This window comes from Alosa pseudoharengus, unplaced genomic scaffold, assembly GCF_046254945.1.
Source record: "Alosa pseudoharengus isolate Yale_2024_CS ecotype anadromous, Long Island Sound unplaced genomic scaffold, YU_APseudo_1.1 YU_APseudo_1.1_scf_11, whole genome shotgun sequence".
Taxonomy (NCBI): domain Eukaryota; kingdom Metazoa; phylum Chordata; class Actinopteri; order Clupeiformes; family Clupeidae; genus Alosa; species Alosa pseudoharengus.
Genome location: NW_027468576.1, coordinates 34,224,222 through 34,236,721, shown reverse-complemented (window position 1 = coordinate 34,236,721; position 12,500 = coordinate 34,224,222). Strand labels below are relative to the sequence as shown.

The 12,500-nt window shown below is 47.5% G+C and overlaps 1 protein-coding gene across 2 annotated transcripts in view; it reads left to right on the top strand.

Moving 5' to 3' along the window:
• Positions 1-12,500, top strand: part of rgl1 (ral guanine nucleotide dissociation stimulator-like 1) — a 31,873-nt gene that overhangs the window by 8,412 nt on the left and 10,961 nt on the right. Inside the window, exons 1-4 of one of the 2 annotated variants that reach the window (XM_076278996.1) lie at positions 6,209-6,456; positions 8,980-9,090; positions 11,206-11,414; positions 11,856-11,930. In XM_076278996.1, coding sequence (XP_076135111.1) covers positions 6,412-6,456; positions 8,980-9,090; positions 11,206-11,414; positions 11,856-11,930 — 440 coding nt within the window. In that variant the 5' untranslated portion in view covers positions 6,209-6,411. Of the gene's footprint in view, positions 1-6,208; positions 6,457-8,979; positions 9,091-11,205; positions 11,415-11,855; positions 11,931-12,500 lie in introns of those variants that run through there. The other variant, XM_076278995.1, reaches the window with a different exon arrangement.

The following is a 12,500-nucleotide window of genomic DNA, read 5'->3' as shown; positions in this document are numbered from 1 at the left end:
TTTTGTTGAGTGACACTTGTCGCCAGGATTATAAATTGGATTTAACATATATTCTTCTGCTCCTGGTCATAGACTGACGTTTTTCAGTGTTGTTAGCCATAATATAAACATGAATTAATATATATATTGTTTGGCCGAGTTTGGTTCCAAAATGCTATATCTCCATTTTATAAAACATTAAAAAGTTATGTTATACATGTTATTTAATTGTGTATTTCAGGTAATATCAATCAAATTGCTGTTTTGTTCATTTGAACAGAAAAAGTTTTACAGTATTGCTTACAGTGAACAACACAATATCCATGAAACACACAAGAGCATTCTGAACAAAAAAACAACAGCAAAAAGCCCAGATAAAAAGGGGGGGGGGGGACTAAAAAAAGCACAAAATTACTGCATCTAATCTCTGCGATCTTCAGGATCTTCAGGGTTAGGCCACGTGTTTTCATCAACATCGCATTGATTACATGATCAATGATAGTGGCACGAATTTCATCACTGACAACAATTCTTGCAACCTTTGGAATGCCTTCTTGCAATCTTTGGGCCTGCTCTTTTCCCTGGCCCTGCTCCTCTCACTGCTCCTGCATCTCTCACTGCATCTCTCACTGAGCCTGCTCTTCTCCCTGGGCCCCTTGCTCTTACTCTGCCTTGTCCAGACATTACAGTGTTTGTCTTTTTCTGTTTCTGTTTCTAAAAACATCACTCCTCAAAGTCCTCCTTTTACTGTATCCGTGTCAATGTAATAGAAAAAAATAACCCCTGCCACTGAGTCTAAGCCAGACTGGAATCAGCTGTGGTTGGCCCAATTTACCCAACATAAATCAATTGTGTGTCAATTATTCAATTGTTTGTTTATTATCAGCTGAGGTATATTGTTTTTGAACTGATATCATTGCAGAAGCAGAGGTTTTTATACTGTATCTAAGGTTTGGAATATTGTTTTTGCTATTGTGGGATGTTGTGTGCAACATTCGTAAATACTGCAAAAACAATCCATCATTTTGTTGGGAGGTATAGCTTGTCTGTTAAGAAAATGTAAGCATTGTGGAAATGTGTTCACTGACTGCATGTCGTGTGAAAACGACATGAAATGTGTGAATGGTATTGCCACAAAAGACAGATGCTGTGCTAACTGTATTTAGAGTTTTGAAAATTTGACAACTGGTTGGACAAACGCTTGTTAGCGACTGAAAAAAACTGTAATATGTTTTGTAGAGGTGCGGGAAATAGACTTGTGCAAGTGGTCAAGTCTGGTCTAGTCTAACGTTGTGCAGGTGGTGACAGATGGTATGACCTCACCCACTCAGACGGGCTGGCGGCCAGACGGGCACGAGTGCACTGGCGAGGATGAGTGTGTGTGTGTGTGTGTGTGTGTGTGTGTGTGTGTGTGTGTGTGTGTGTGTGTGTGTGTGTGAGAGAGAGTGTGTGTGTGTGTGCGTGTGTGTGTGTGTGTGTGTGTGTGTGTGTGTGTGAGAGTGTGTGCGTGCGTGCGCGTGCATGCGTGCGTGCGAGTGTGTGTGTGTGTGTGTGTGTGTGTGTGTGTGTGTGTGTGTGTGTGTGTGTTTAGGGAGGGGGGCTGTGTAAGGGGCGGGCGAGCACACTGCTTAATTAGAGCTTATTTGCAGGGGGGTGTTGGCCAAGGGTACCAGGACCACACAAATCACTCTAATGCCGATGAACAATGGACATATCCCACCACCTGGGATTATCCTTGTTTTTGTTCCACTAAATGGACCGCATTGATCCCAGAGCCAAACTATTTGTTTATGGACCTCACTGGCCAGGAGTCAGTCCATGACCTATTCCGACTAGCGGATACCTTACACTGATTTTGGTAAGACAGGGGCAATGTGGGGTGATAGGCACTTTATGGCACATTTAGATCACCACACTTAGGTGGCACAACACTGGCTGACGGCTTGTACACAGATGTCTCCCTCCATCCATGTACGTGTACTTAAGGGCCAGCAAAGAAGAGTGGGGAAGCTAAGAGTGTGTGGAAAGGTGCCTTTAATCAGAGAGATGGGGGAAGCATATGGTACCAGGCTTTAACTGTGCACATTAACTGCCCCCTTGGGCATGGAGAAGTGAGAGACTTTTCAATCAGATGGCTGGGACTGGCGTAAGAGGCGGCCATGGCTCTCTGTCATAAAAACAGATGCTTGTAATCAATTTTTATGGCACTTACTGCCGCTTGCCTTGTTGTTCATGATGAGAGCTGTTGCATTACATAGTGCCCCCTAGTGGACACTGCTGTGTGTGACGCTTACAGAATGTGATCTAATGGAAGCCCCACGAGTATAAACAGGTCTGTTATGGTCAAACTGAAACTTAAAGAGAAGGCCGTTACTCATGTGGCACGTCATCCGTGGGAGGGATGCTCTGCTCTGATTTCTGAGAACTGTGTCAGCTTAGAGTCCAGTGCCCAGGTTCTAATACTGACAGAGTTTTCCTTACCGAAACATTATGCAACTCCAGAATTTCCATTCGGAGCACACATTCATACTTGATTTTACTTGACTTTTCTGGAAACAGGTCTGTCTGGGTTTTGTTTTCGGTTGTCAAGCAATGGCAGCAGTATTTTCACCATCCAGTGTTTAGTTGATGTCTCTCTTGTGCTCAAGAGAGCACCTTTGCATTCTTAATTTTTCAATGGATAGAATTCTAGACTTTTATTTATGTATGTATGTATGTATGTATGTATGTATCTATCTATCTATATATCTATCTATCTATCTGTCTGTCTGTCTGTCTGTCTGTCGGCCTGCCCGTGAATTAAGACAAGGCTGTCAGTATGCTGTTATTGTGTGCTGTGAGTCTACACAAGTTGAGAAAACACTGCCCCTCCACTCCGCTCCATCTTTGATCTCTCCCTCTCATTACCCTGCTCCATGCACACTTAGCCTGGCTGTGCCATCAACCTCACGCGTGTGTGTAAAAGCATGGGCCCAGGGAGTAGCCGAGAAGGAGTCAGACGTGGCCCTGATCTGGCCCTGATCTGGCCCATATGCTCCAGTAGTTTAAAGGCACACTATGCATGTTTTTTAGCTTAATATGCAATTTTTTAAGCTTAATTTACCTTCATTTAACAGCTTCAGAGTCATTGGGATGGTTATATGACTTTTTTCGGGTTGAATGGTGGCCGTCTCGCTTCCCCCTAGCGCATGTGAGCGGAAAAACCACCCTTGCAACTGTGGGCCGGCGGGCCGATGGCCTCGGTGTCAGGAAGTATAACGAGTGTAACGAATTGCTTTACTGCATTCAAATAAACATACCACGCCAGGCACCAGCTAGAAAAACATAGCGATGGAGTTTCTCAGACATTCGCCATGACAGAACACCTAAAGTATCAGCAGGAGCATCTCCCTGCCTGTGGCTCTGCTTACTGTTGTAGGGAATATGAGGTCCAGCCCAGCCACAGGTCCCAGCTGAAGGCCCAGGACAGGACACACAATGCAAATTCAAAATGCAAAATGTTGCTGCCTTTGTGCTGTTGTTCAGCCACATTGTCATTGGTTTTGGGCAACATTTTTTTTTTTTGTAAATCATCAGTAGGCAAATTATGTGATCAACCAGTCCCAGAACACATGGAACCGGTTAGGTGGTTGCCCAGCAACATTGCTAAAAGACTTGCCCAATGCATCAGCACCTTACCAGGCAACGTTTTTGTGTTAATTAATCATCTTCGTAAGTCGGTATATGGTTAAATGACTCATTACGGGGCGAATGAAGGCTCTCTCGCCCGCCCCTACTGCCTGTAGGAAGAATATCCCACTTGCAAGTTCGGTGTATCCTACCCGCCGACTGAAGCAGGATCAGTTTACAGCACAGAGGCAGGCTAACGAAACGCTAGAGATTGTTGCAAACGTGTGTATAATGGCAGAGCCGGCGAAGAAGCAGCGAAAATCCTTGACGGAAGACGCAAAGAAAAGGAAAAGAGCTTCAGACCGAGCGAGGGGGAGTTTCGTAGAGAAAAAGCATCAGGCTTGCCTGGTGTCCCTTTAACATTAGTGCTGATGAGGGCCTGATCTGGTAGCGCGCAGCAGAGAGTGAATGTGCTGTGCTGGTGTATCTCCCTGAGGCGTCTCTGACTGTTTACCCTTCAGCAGTGGGATCTGATCGTTTTTGTTGTACCAAACATGGCACCCAGACCAGTGACAGAGAGAGCCGGATGTGGTCCAGATAACATCCATTTTCAGTTCCTGTATCAGTGTGTCAGCTGCCTTCTAACTGCCACTGGCTTTGGCTTTGGCATTGCCACGGTTTGGCAGCAGGGTCAGGTATGAGGGGTAGGTAGACAGGCAGGCAGACAGACAGACAGACAGACCGGCAGGCAGGCAAGCAGGCAGGCAAGCGGTGAGGCTGTGGGCAGGAAGAGGGAGATTTCCTGGAATGTGTGTTTTTCCCCCGCAGCGCTGCAATAACAGCCGCTTCGCTCCTCCTGTTTTTGCCCCGCGCAGACGAGGCTGGCTAGCTATCCTGGTTGCTCCATCGCCGAGAGGTAACAGGGGGGAGAGCCTCCAGTCTGCACCCACATCAGAGTGCATGAGTGGTGGGGGTACTGCTTCCCCTCTCCCCTGGGGGCTACCCAAAGGCCCAGGGATCAGAGACAGAGAGAGGTGGGAGGGGGGAGCAACTGACCTTTACTGTGAAGTTCAGCCAGCTGCTGTTGCTTGCTGCTGCTGTGACGTGTTTACCATTATAGATCACACAGGAAGGATCTCCAGCTCCAAGCTAAACACTGTTTCCATGCAAACGCTCAGTGCTCAGATTCGGACTCAAGTTCGTGGAAAAGAGAGTCAAGGAGAAAAATACAACAGAAAACAGTCCGGGGGGGGGGGATCTGTTCCACTCTAACGGACGTGGCACTTCTCTCGTCTTCTCTCTGAGCTCTCTCTCTCTCTGATGCTGGCCTCTGAAAACACAGCACAGACGACTAAGTCAAACACATGCGAGACCCTGGGCAGTGCAGTGCTGTCGTCACGGCCCTGAGACCTGAGACCCAGGGCCAAAGTCACTGCGTAGCTCACTGCTTACCTCCCTGAGGTGGAGTAATGGCTCCATGTTAGATGCTCTGAGATGGCGACGGTGGAGGCTGTTGTTTTTACGTCAGATAGGTCGCGCGGCATCCCTGACATGTTGACACGTCGGGGGATGACATCAGCTGCTCAGACTAGAGGCAGCTGTCACATGAGGGAGACCAGGAAGGGGTCGTGACCTATCCCACCACATCTTCAGCACCCCCCTCCCCTGAGACCCCTGTGGTGGACCTTAGAGGAGACCAGCCTGGGAATTGGCCACCAGCCAGAGAGACAGAGAGAGAGAGAGAGAGAGAGAGAATGTCCATGTCCCAGGGTAGACCCTGCTGTCGTGACGTCCCAAGAGCCCTCAGTCCTCTTCCGTGTGCGCACCCACTGACACTGAGAGTGACGTGATGTGTGTGTGTGTGTGTGTGTATATGTGTGTGTGCGTGTGTGCTGATGTGACTGGTGGCACATCTGTCCTGTGGATGTCCTTGTTCCTTCTCTTTAAATTTCTGACCACAGAAAAGGGCCTCTGCACTCTGGATCCCCTCATAAATTTGATTGTTCTCTTTTGTGGAGAGTCATGGCGGGAGGCCAGTATTGTGTGTGTGTGTGTGTGTGTGGGTGTGTGTGTGTGTGTGTGTGTGTGCGTGAGAGAGAGAGGATTAGTGTGTGTGTGTGTGTGTGTGTGTGTGTGTGTGTGTGTGTGTGTACCAAGTCGACCACATCAGGAGACTCCATCATCTCTATCACTCCATAAAGCACTCAACCCCAAACGGAGAGTTTCAGCTGCTCCTCTCACCATCCACACTGGCTTTACAGTTGTATAACTGTAAAGCCAGGGTTGCAGATGAACTTACTCACAGAGACATGCTGATACGCTTACACACAAGCAGCCAAAATAATCCACAACCCGTCTACTTTCCTGTTAAAAATGGAAATTGACAGTAACTTCACACATATAATCATATAATCACATTCACATATAAACAAACAGTCTCTGGTCAATCAGCTTCTGAGCTGACGTCATAGCCTTTCCTTTATTTTTTTTCATCCCGATTTCTCGTTAGTCTTCCCCTTTATTCTTATTGAGAAACAAATCTAGTAACGGCTGGGGGTGGGGCGTTAAGCGGTGGGTGGAGTCGTGTCATTCACTGGCACAGAGACGGAGAAAAAGGGAGAGGAGTTTGAAAGGGAGGAGGAGGTTTGCAGGAGAGGCCAAGGAAAAGACAAGAGAGCCGTGACGGCTTGAGCGTGTGTACCGGAGAGGACTTTCTTTTTGCTGGACAGCATCGTGTCTGTACTCCTTTATGTCGACCGGGATTGAAAACAACATTTCCCTCCGCGCTGGACTTAAGCTGAGCTCCGATGCTAGTCCCGGACGATGAAAGAAGTGCTGACCATGAAATTCGCCTGGAAAGCTAAGATGGTAAAAACTTGAGCTGCACGAGCAGATTGTTGATTTTGCGGCTTGACTCGCCTCTCTCTCTTGCGGTCGGAAGACGGGGGAGGGAGGGGGGAGGGATGGAGCATGAGGCTGGGAAAAGTAGCGGATAAAGGAAAAGATGGGGGGGGGGGGGGCTGCGGGGGGTAAATAAAAACCTAGAATGGCTTTTTAATTGTCACCTAATTGGAGTGTTTCATTAGTTTGTGTATTCATTGCGGTAAACGTCTGTGCTCATTGTGTATGTCAGCGAATATGATCCTTCTTGTGCAGATTTTCTATGCTTGACGAAAATGAGAAAAGTTTTTGTTTAGTCGGGGAGCGAGAGTGACTGAATGGGGGGCGAGACAATCGCAATTGCCTTGAGGCCAGTTCTCTACGGGCCCCAGCTGCGTCCTTGGGATTAACACACAAAAGCAAAGCACATCGGACTGACTTGACACCGTTGTTGATATCTGCAGAGCCGTATTGTTTCACACGTAGCTGCTAAGGATGGCTATTTTGACCTGGTGGGGGGTAGGAGCGGCGGTCCACTGCATCTTTTTTCCACATCAGCATCCCCCATCAAACTTTAGGCGTATTTATAAATAATGTTGGAGGTTGTAGGAAGTTACATTTAATTATCAAAGTATGCCAGTAATATAAAACTGACACTGAATTTTATGTTTGCTTTCTTTTTTGCACCTTTTGTGTTCATCTGAGATTCATCAGTTTTGTTTATTGTAGCCTAGATTTTGTGAAGGAATGACCTCATAAACTGCAGGAACTATTCCATGGACTACATCAACATGGGGGGAAAAAAACCTTCCCCTCCCCAAAATGGAGTATGAAGCTGACTGTGCTTTTAAAGCCCTCTTTGGAAAACATTGGAGTTTAGCACAAAGAGTGAGCTCGGTGGACAGTCTGTGGACTCAGCAGGCTTGGGCCAGAGCACCGAGACCTCCTGCCATTGTTTTTCACCGCCCAGAGCATGACTCACTGAGCGAAGTATTTATCTCGCCACACTGTACAGGAAACGGCTGGGAAATATAGACGCGCTGGCCCGTTGGTTATCTCCCGGGCCGGGTCAGCACAAGTCCTCTCTCTCTCTCTCTCTCTCTCTCTCTCTCTCTCTCTCACACACACACACCTTTTCTCTTTCTCGCTGAAGCCTGAAGTACTGCAGTGAAGAGCTCTTCGCAGCCCACACGGTGCAGGGATGACCACAGGGTCCAGATGAATATGCAGCGTCTGGTCACGCTCTTGTGTTTTCTGTGGGCCTGAGAGAGAGATCTCTTGCCAGATTTATAAACATGACACAGCTTTTATGATGTATTGGCTGTGTCATTACTTTTGCCTTGCCTCCCGTCCTCGCAAAAGAAAAACAAATGGTCAGTTTCCTCCCTCAGATATGGGCCTTGTTTTCACTTTGCCCCCATGCCCCCGTTCTGAAATGGATAGCCTACTATTGATTTTAGACTGATTCACCGTCTGCTCCATCTAAGTGTTTACTGTTGTGTGTCTCAGGGGAGGTTTCCTTGTGCAAACCAAACCATATCTTTCAGTCTGAAAGCTCAGAGCTCAGATGAGTTGACGTTGTTTCCACCAGTGATTTGGGACTCCCAGAATGCAGTCTGGGGTTCAGCTTTTATGGTCAGAAATCTCCCAGAATGCCATCTGGGGTCCGGCTTTTATAGTCAGAAATCTGTGAAAGCTGTTAGCCTCTCGCTTGTTGCACACAGCTCTCCTCCGTCACTGTGTTTGGGCCCCGCCAGCTCTGATCTCAGCCCTCAGTGGAGGGTGTGTGTGTGTCTGTGTGTGTCTGTGTGCCTGTGTCTGTGTGCCTGTGTCTGTGTGCCTGTGTCTGTGTGCCTGTGTGTGTGTGTGTCTGTGTGCCTGTGTGTGTGTGTTCCTGTGTGTGTGTTTGTGTGTGTGTGTGTGTCTGTGTGCCTGTGTGTGTGTGTCTGTGTGCCTGTGTCTGTGTGCCTGTGTGTGTGTGTTCCTGTGTGTGTGTGTGTGTGTCTGTGTGCCTGTGTGTGTGCCTGTGTGTGTGTGTGTCTGTGTGCCTGTGTGTGTGTGCCTGTGTGTGTGTGTGTGTGTGTCTGTGTGTGTGTGTGTGTGTGTGTGTGTGTGTGTGTTAGTGTGGTGGAGTACCCTTTTCTCTAAAGTTGAGATCTGGCAGGCTGTTCTGTGCATCTGCCTTGTTACTCTCAGCTGCCCCAATCCTGTGACTACTCCTCCCCCCACCTCTTTCTCCCTCTCTCTCTCTATCTCTCCCTCCCCTTCTCTCACTCTCTTATTCTCTCCCTCCTTCTTTCTTGGTCCCTTCTATTGTTTCTCGCTAACAACATTTCCTATGGACTCATTTTTAGACCCCCAATTTTCCCCAATCATGGTCTATTTAAAGTGTCCATTCATAAGCTTAGTTGACCCGCTTTAGACGCTGCGCAAAGCGCAGGTGCTGGAGACAGCTTGCAGTGTTTTGACGGAGGCCCTCGTGTGTGTGTGTGTGTGTGTCTCCCTCTACAGAGCTCAGTGCAGGACTGGGGCGAGGAGGTGGAGGAGGGGGCCATCTACAATGTGACGCTCAAGAGGGTGCAGATTCAACAGGCGGCAAACAAGGGAGCACGATGGCTGGGGGTGAGTCTGGCTTTTTTCTCCCTTGGGGAGCCCTGCTCATCAACATGCATCAGCAGAACTGTTTAAAAGCAGCTTAAGCATGTCACTCACAGCCTCTTCAACACACACGCATGCACACACATACACACACACACACACATACACACACACACACACACACACATACACACACACACACACACACACATACACACACACACACACACACACACGCATACACACACACACACACACACACACACACACGCACACACACGCACACACACTCATGCACACACACACATACACTCACACACACACACACACGCATGCACACACACACACACACATACACACACACACACACACACACTAGTTTGACTGTTTAATATATACTAATATATATATAATATGAGTGCTTTATATGACATTTTAGCCATTGAATTATGAGATTTCTTATTTAAGAGCGCATATATGACATACACAGTATTATATATGGGGCATGAGAAGCACATACCTCACCCACTATTAAGAGGTGATTTTGGTTCCAAGTGTGTTGTCATTTGGTGCAGAGTTATTACGTTTGCTGAAAGAGCTGCAAGAGAAATCGTCCTAGTAACTGCACAAAGTGGTCCTTTTTCGAGTGTGTTTTATTATATGCTAATGGTGAAGAAGCAGGACAAAAACACTTGATGAATAAATCAACAAGTGGGAGTAACTCTATACATGGCTTTTCTGCAGAATGAGGCAATGTTTCTGGGTCACAGTTGAATTAAATGTTGCTCTAACATTTTTAACTTCATTTTCCATTGTGCCACCACCCTACTGAAATAACATTTAATCAACTATACAGTCATTGTCGATGTTTGCTATTGTTTGCCAAAATGAGGTCATTTCCTGCCTTTGCTTTTTAGAGGTACTAGCTTACATATTATAAGCATATAAATCTATAGCCCCGTTGTTGGTAATTGTCTATAATTGACCTGATTACCTCAATCCATTACGTACCCACATGTAATTCAACATGGACAAAGCAGTGTACTGTGGACAAAATGTTTACATTACCTCCTTTGTCATTTATGGCTAGTGATGAATTGCACATTTCTGCTTAATAACTGGTTATGCATAGCTTGTACCAGAGTTGTGCTTGTGTGCGTGTGCGTGTGTGTGTGTGCGTGTGTGTGTGTGTGTGCGTGTGTGTGTGTGTGAGAAAGCTTGAAAAGCATGGACCCCCTCTTACTCTTCCCTTGCACGTATGCAGACTCCAGGCCTGGCAAAGCCCCCCAGTTGTAGTGAAGCCCATAGTCTCCTCCTCTGTGCCTTGTATTCTTTCCCTTTCTCCCTCCCTCTCTCCCCCTCTTTCTCTCTTTCTCTCTCCCTCTCCCTATCTCTCCTTTGCTGTGTGTGGGTGGAGGAGGGGACACAGTGATTAAAACCAGATTGGAGTGTTTCCTGTTGTAGCGTGCTAGCTGCTGCAGCAAGGTCTCTCCTCCCTCCTGCTCTCATGATCCCTCCTTTTTTCCTACTCTTCTCTATTTTTCTCTGTGTCCATCTCTCTCTCTCTCTCTCTCTCTCTCTCCCTGCCTCAGCCCCAGCAGATGCACAATAGTCGGACACATCTGCTGTAGTGTTAAACATGGCCCACCTTTGTCTTCAGTTAATCAGGTCCCATCCCCCCCCCCCACCCCCGCCTCTGTCAGCATATCCTCCCTACTCTACTCTACTCTACTCTACCTATTAAGAGCAAACACTGATAAAATGGGTGCCTGGCCTTGTCCCCGCTGTATTCTTTCTGTCTTTTTGACCTGCTTTGGATGAAAGCGAGTGTGCTATAATTACTTTCTTCTGTGTCTTTTCCTTCCCTCTTTTCCCTCCCTTCCACCTCTCTTTTTTCATCCATTCTTGCTCTCTATCATTTAATTTATATCTCTCTCTCTTCCTCTATCTCTCTCCCTCTATCTCTCTCTATCTAACTATCAATATGCATTTCTCTGTACATCTCCCTCTCTCTTTCTTTCTATCACTCTCTCTTTCTATCTCTCTATCTATCTATCACTCTCTCTATCCCTATCTCTCTCTCTATCTCTATCTATCTCTCTCTCTCTCTCTCTCTCTCTCTCTCTCTCCCCTTCTCAGGCGGAGGGTGACCGCTTGCCCCCTGGCCACACGGTCAGTCAGCTGGAGACGTGTAAGATCCGCAGCATCCGCGCCGGCACTCTGGAGCGGCTTGTGGAGACGCTGCTGACCGCGTTCGGGGACAACGACCTGACCTACACCAGCATCTTCCTGTCCACCTACCGCGCCTTCGCCAGCACACAGGCCGTGCTGCAGCTGCTGCTCGACAGGTACGTAAACCCCCTGAGAGGATGTCCAGTCCTGTCCAGTCCAGTCTGAACAATGGACAATCTGTGTACAATCCGGCTACATGTTTATCCACAGTCTCTTGTTGGAGATGATGGAAATAGCTGTGATGGTGTAGTGGTTAGGGGACTGGGCTTCCTAATTCGTTTTGCCCCTGAGCAAGGCACTTAACATCAAAGACTGTCCTTGGAATTGGTCTCTGTAAGTCGCTCTGGTGAGAGCGTCAGCTAAATGCATTAAATGCTGGGTATTTCATCATCCAGACACAAAAGGTCTGATTTTGTTAAGATTGTTTGCATAAATACCAAAAATAGAGCCTTGTACGTGTTCATGTTTTGCGAATTTAAAGTGATTTGCTGGGAGATAAGATGTACCCTTGAGGTGTGACTGGTACCGTGGTAACGTGTCCCCCCCAACCCCTACAGGTACGGCAGTGTGGAGGATCGTGAGGGCGAGAGTAGTCCCAGCAGCCCCTGTGAGACGCGCGGAGCCGTCAGGAAGTGAGTGCCTCTCTGGAACAATAGCAGGGGGAGCCGGCAGCCTCTTGCAGTAGCACAGCAATTTTAAACAAACCTAGAATAGAGCGTACCCAAAAAAAACAGGGCATTGTAATCCACACTCTCTCTCTCTCTCTCTCTCTCTCTCTCTCTCTCTCTCTCTCTCTCTCTCTCTCTCTCTCTCTCTCTCTCTCTCTCTCTCTCTCTCTCTCTCTCTCTCTCACACACAATGAGTGGCAGAGCTGAGTGCTCTAAACAGACAGACTGATCGTCTCTCTCCGCAGGTGTCCAGCTGGCTGTGTCTGCAGACACTAAAGTATTTTGCATTCCTATGGCTCCAGACAGCTTGATCCCAGTGGTGCTGTTGGCTAAATGGATCGCTGGGGTTTAGAGGCTCTTACTGATGCCGTGTTTCTGTGTTTCTCAGTGCAGCCGTGCTGGTCCTGTGTCAGTAAATAAGCTGCTGTTTGAGAGGTCATGTCTTTGTTTGCAGGCTGGTTTACATGGTGAGAGGCTCCCTATTTACACAGTACTCTGGCTGTAGCATTCATGACTTGGTGTTGGTTTCTCATC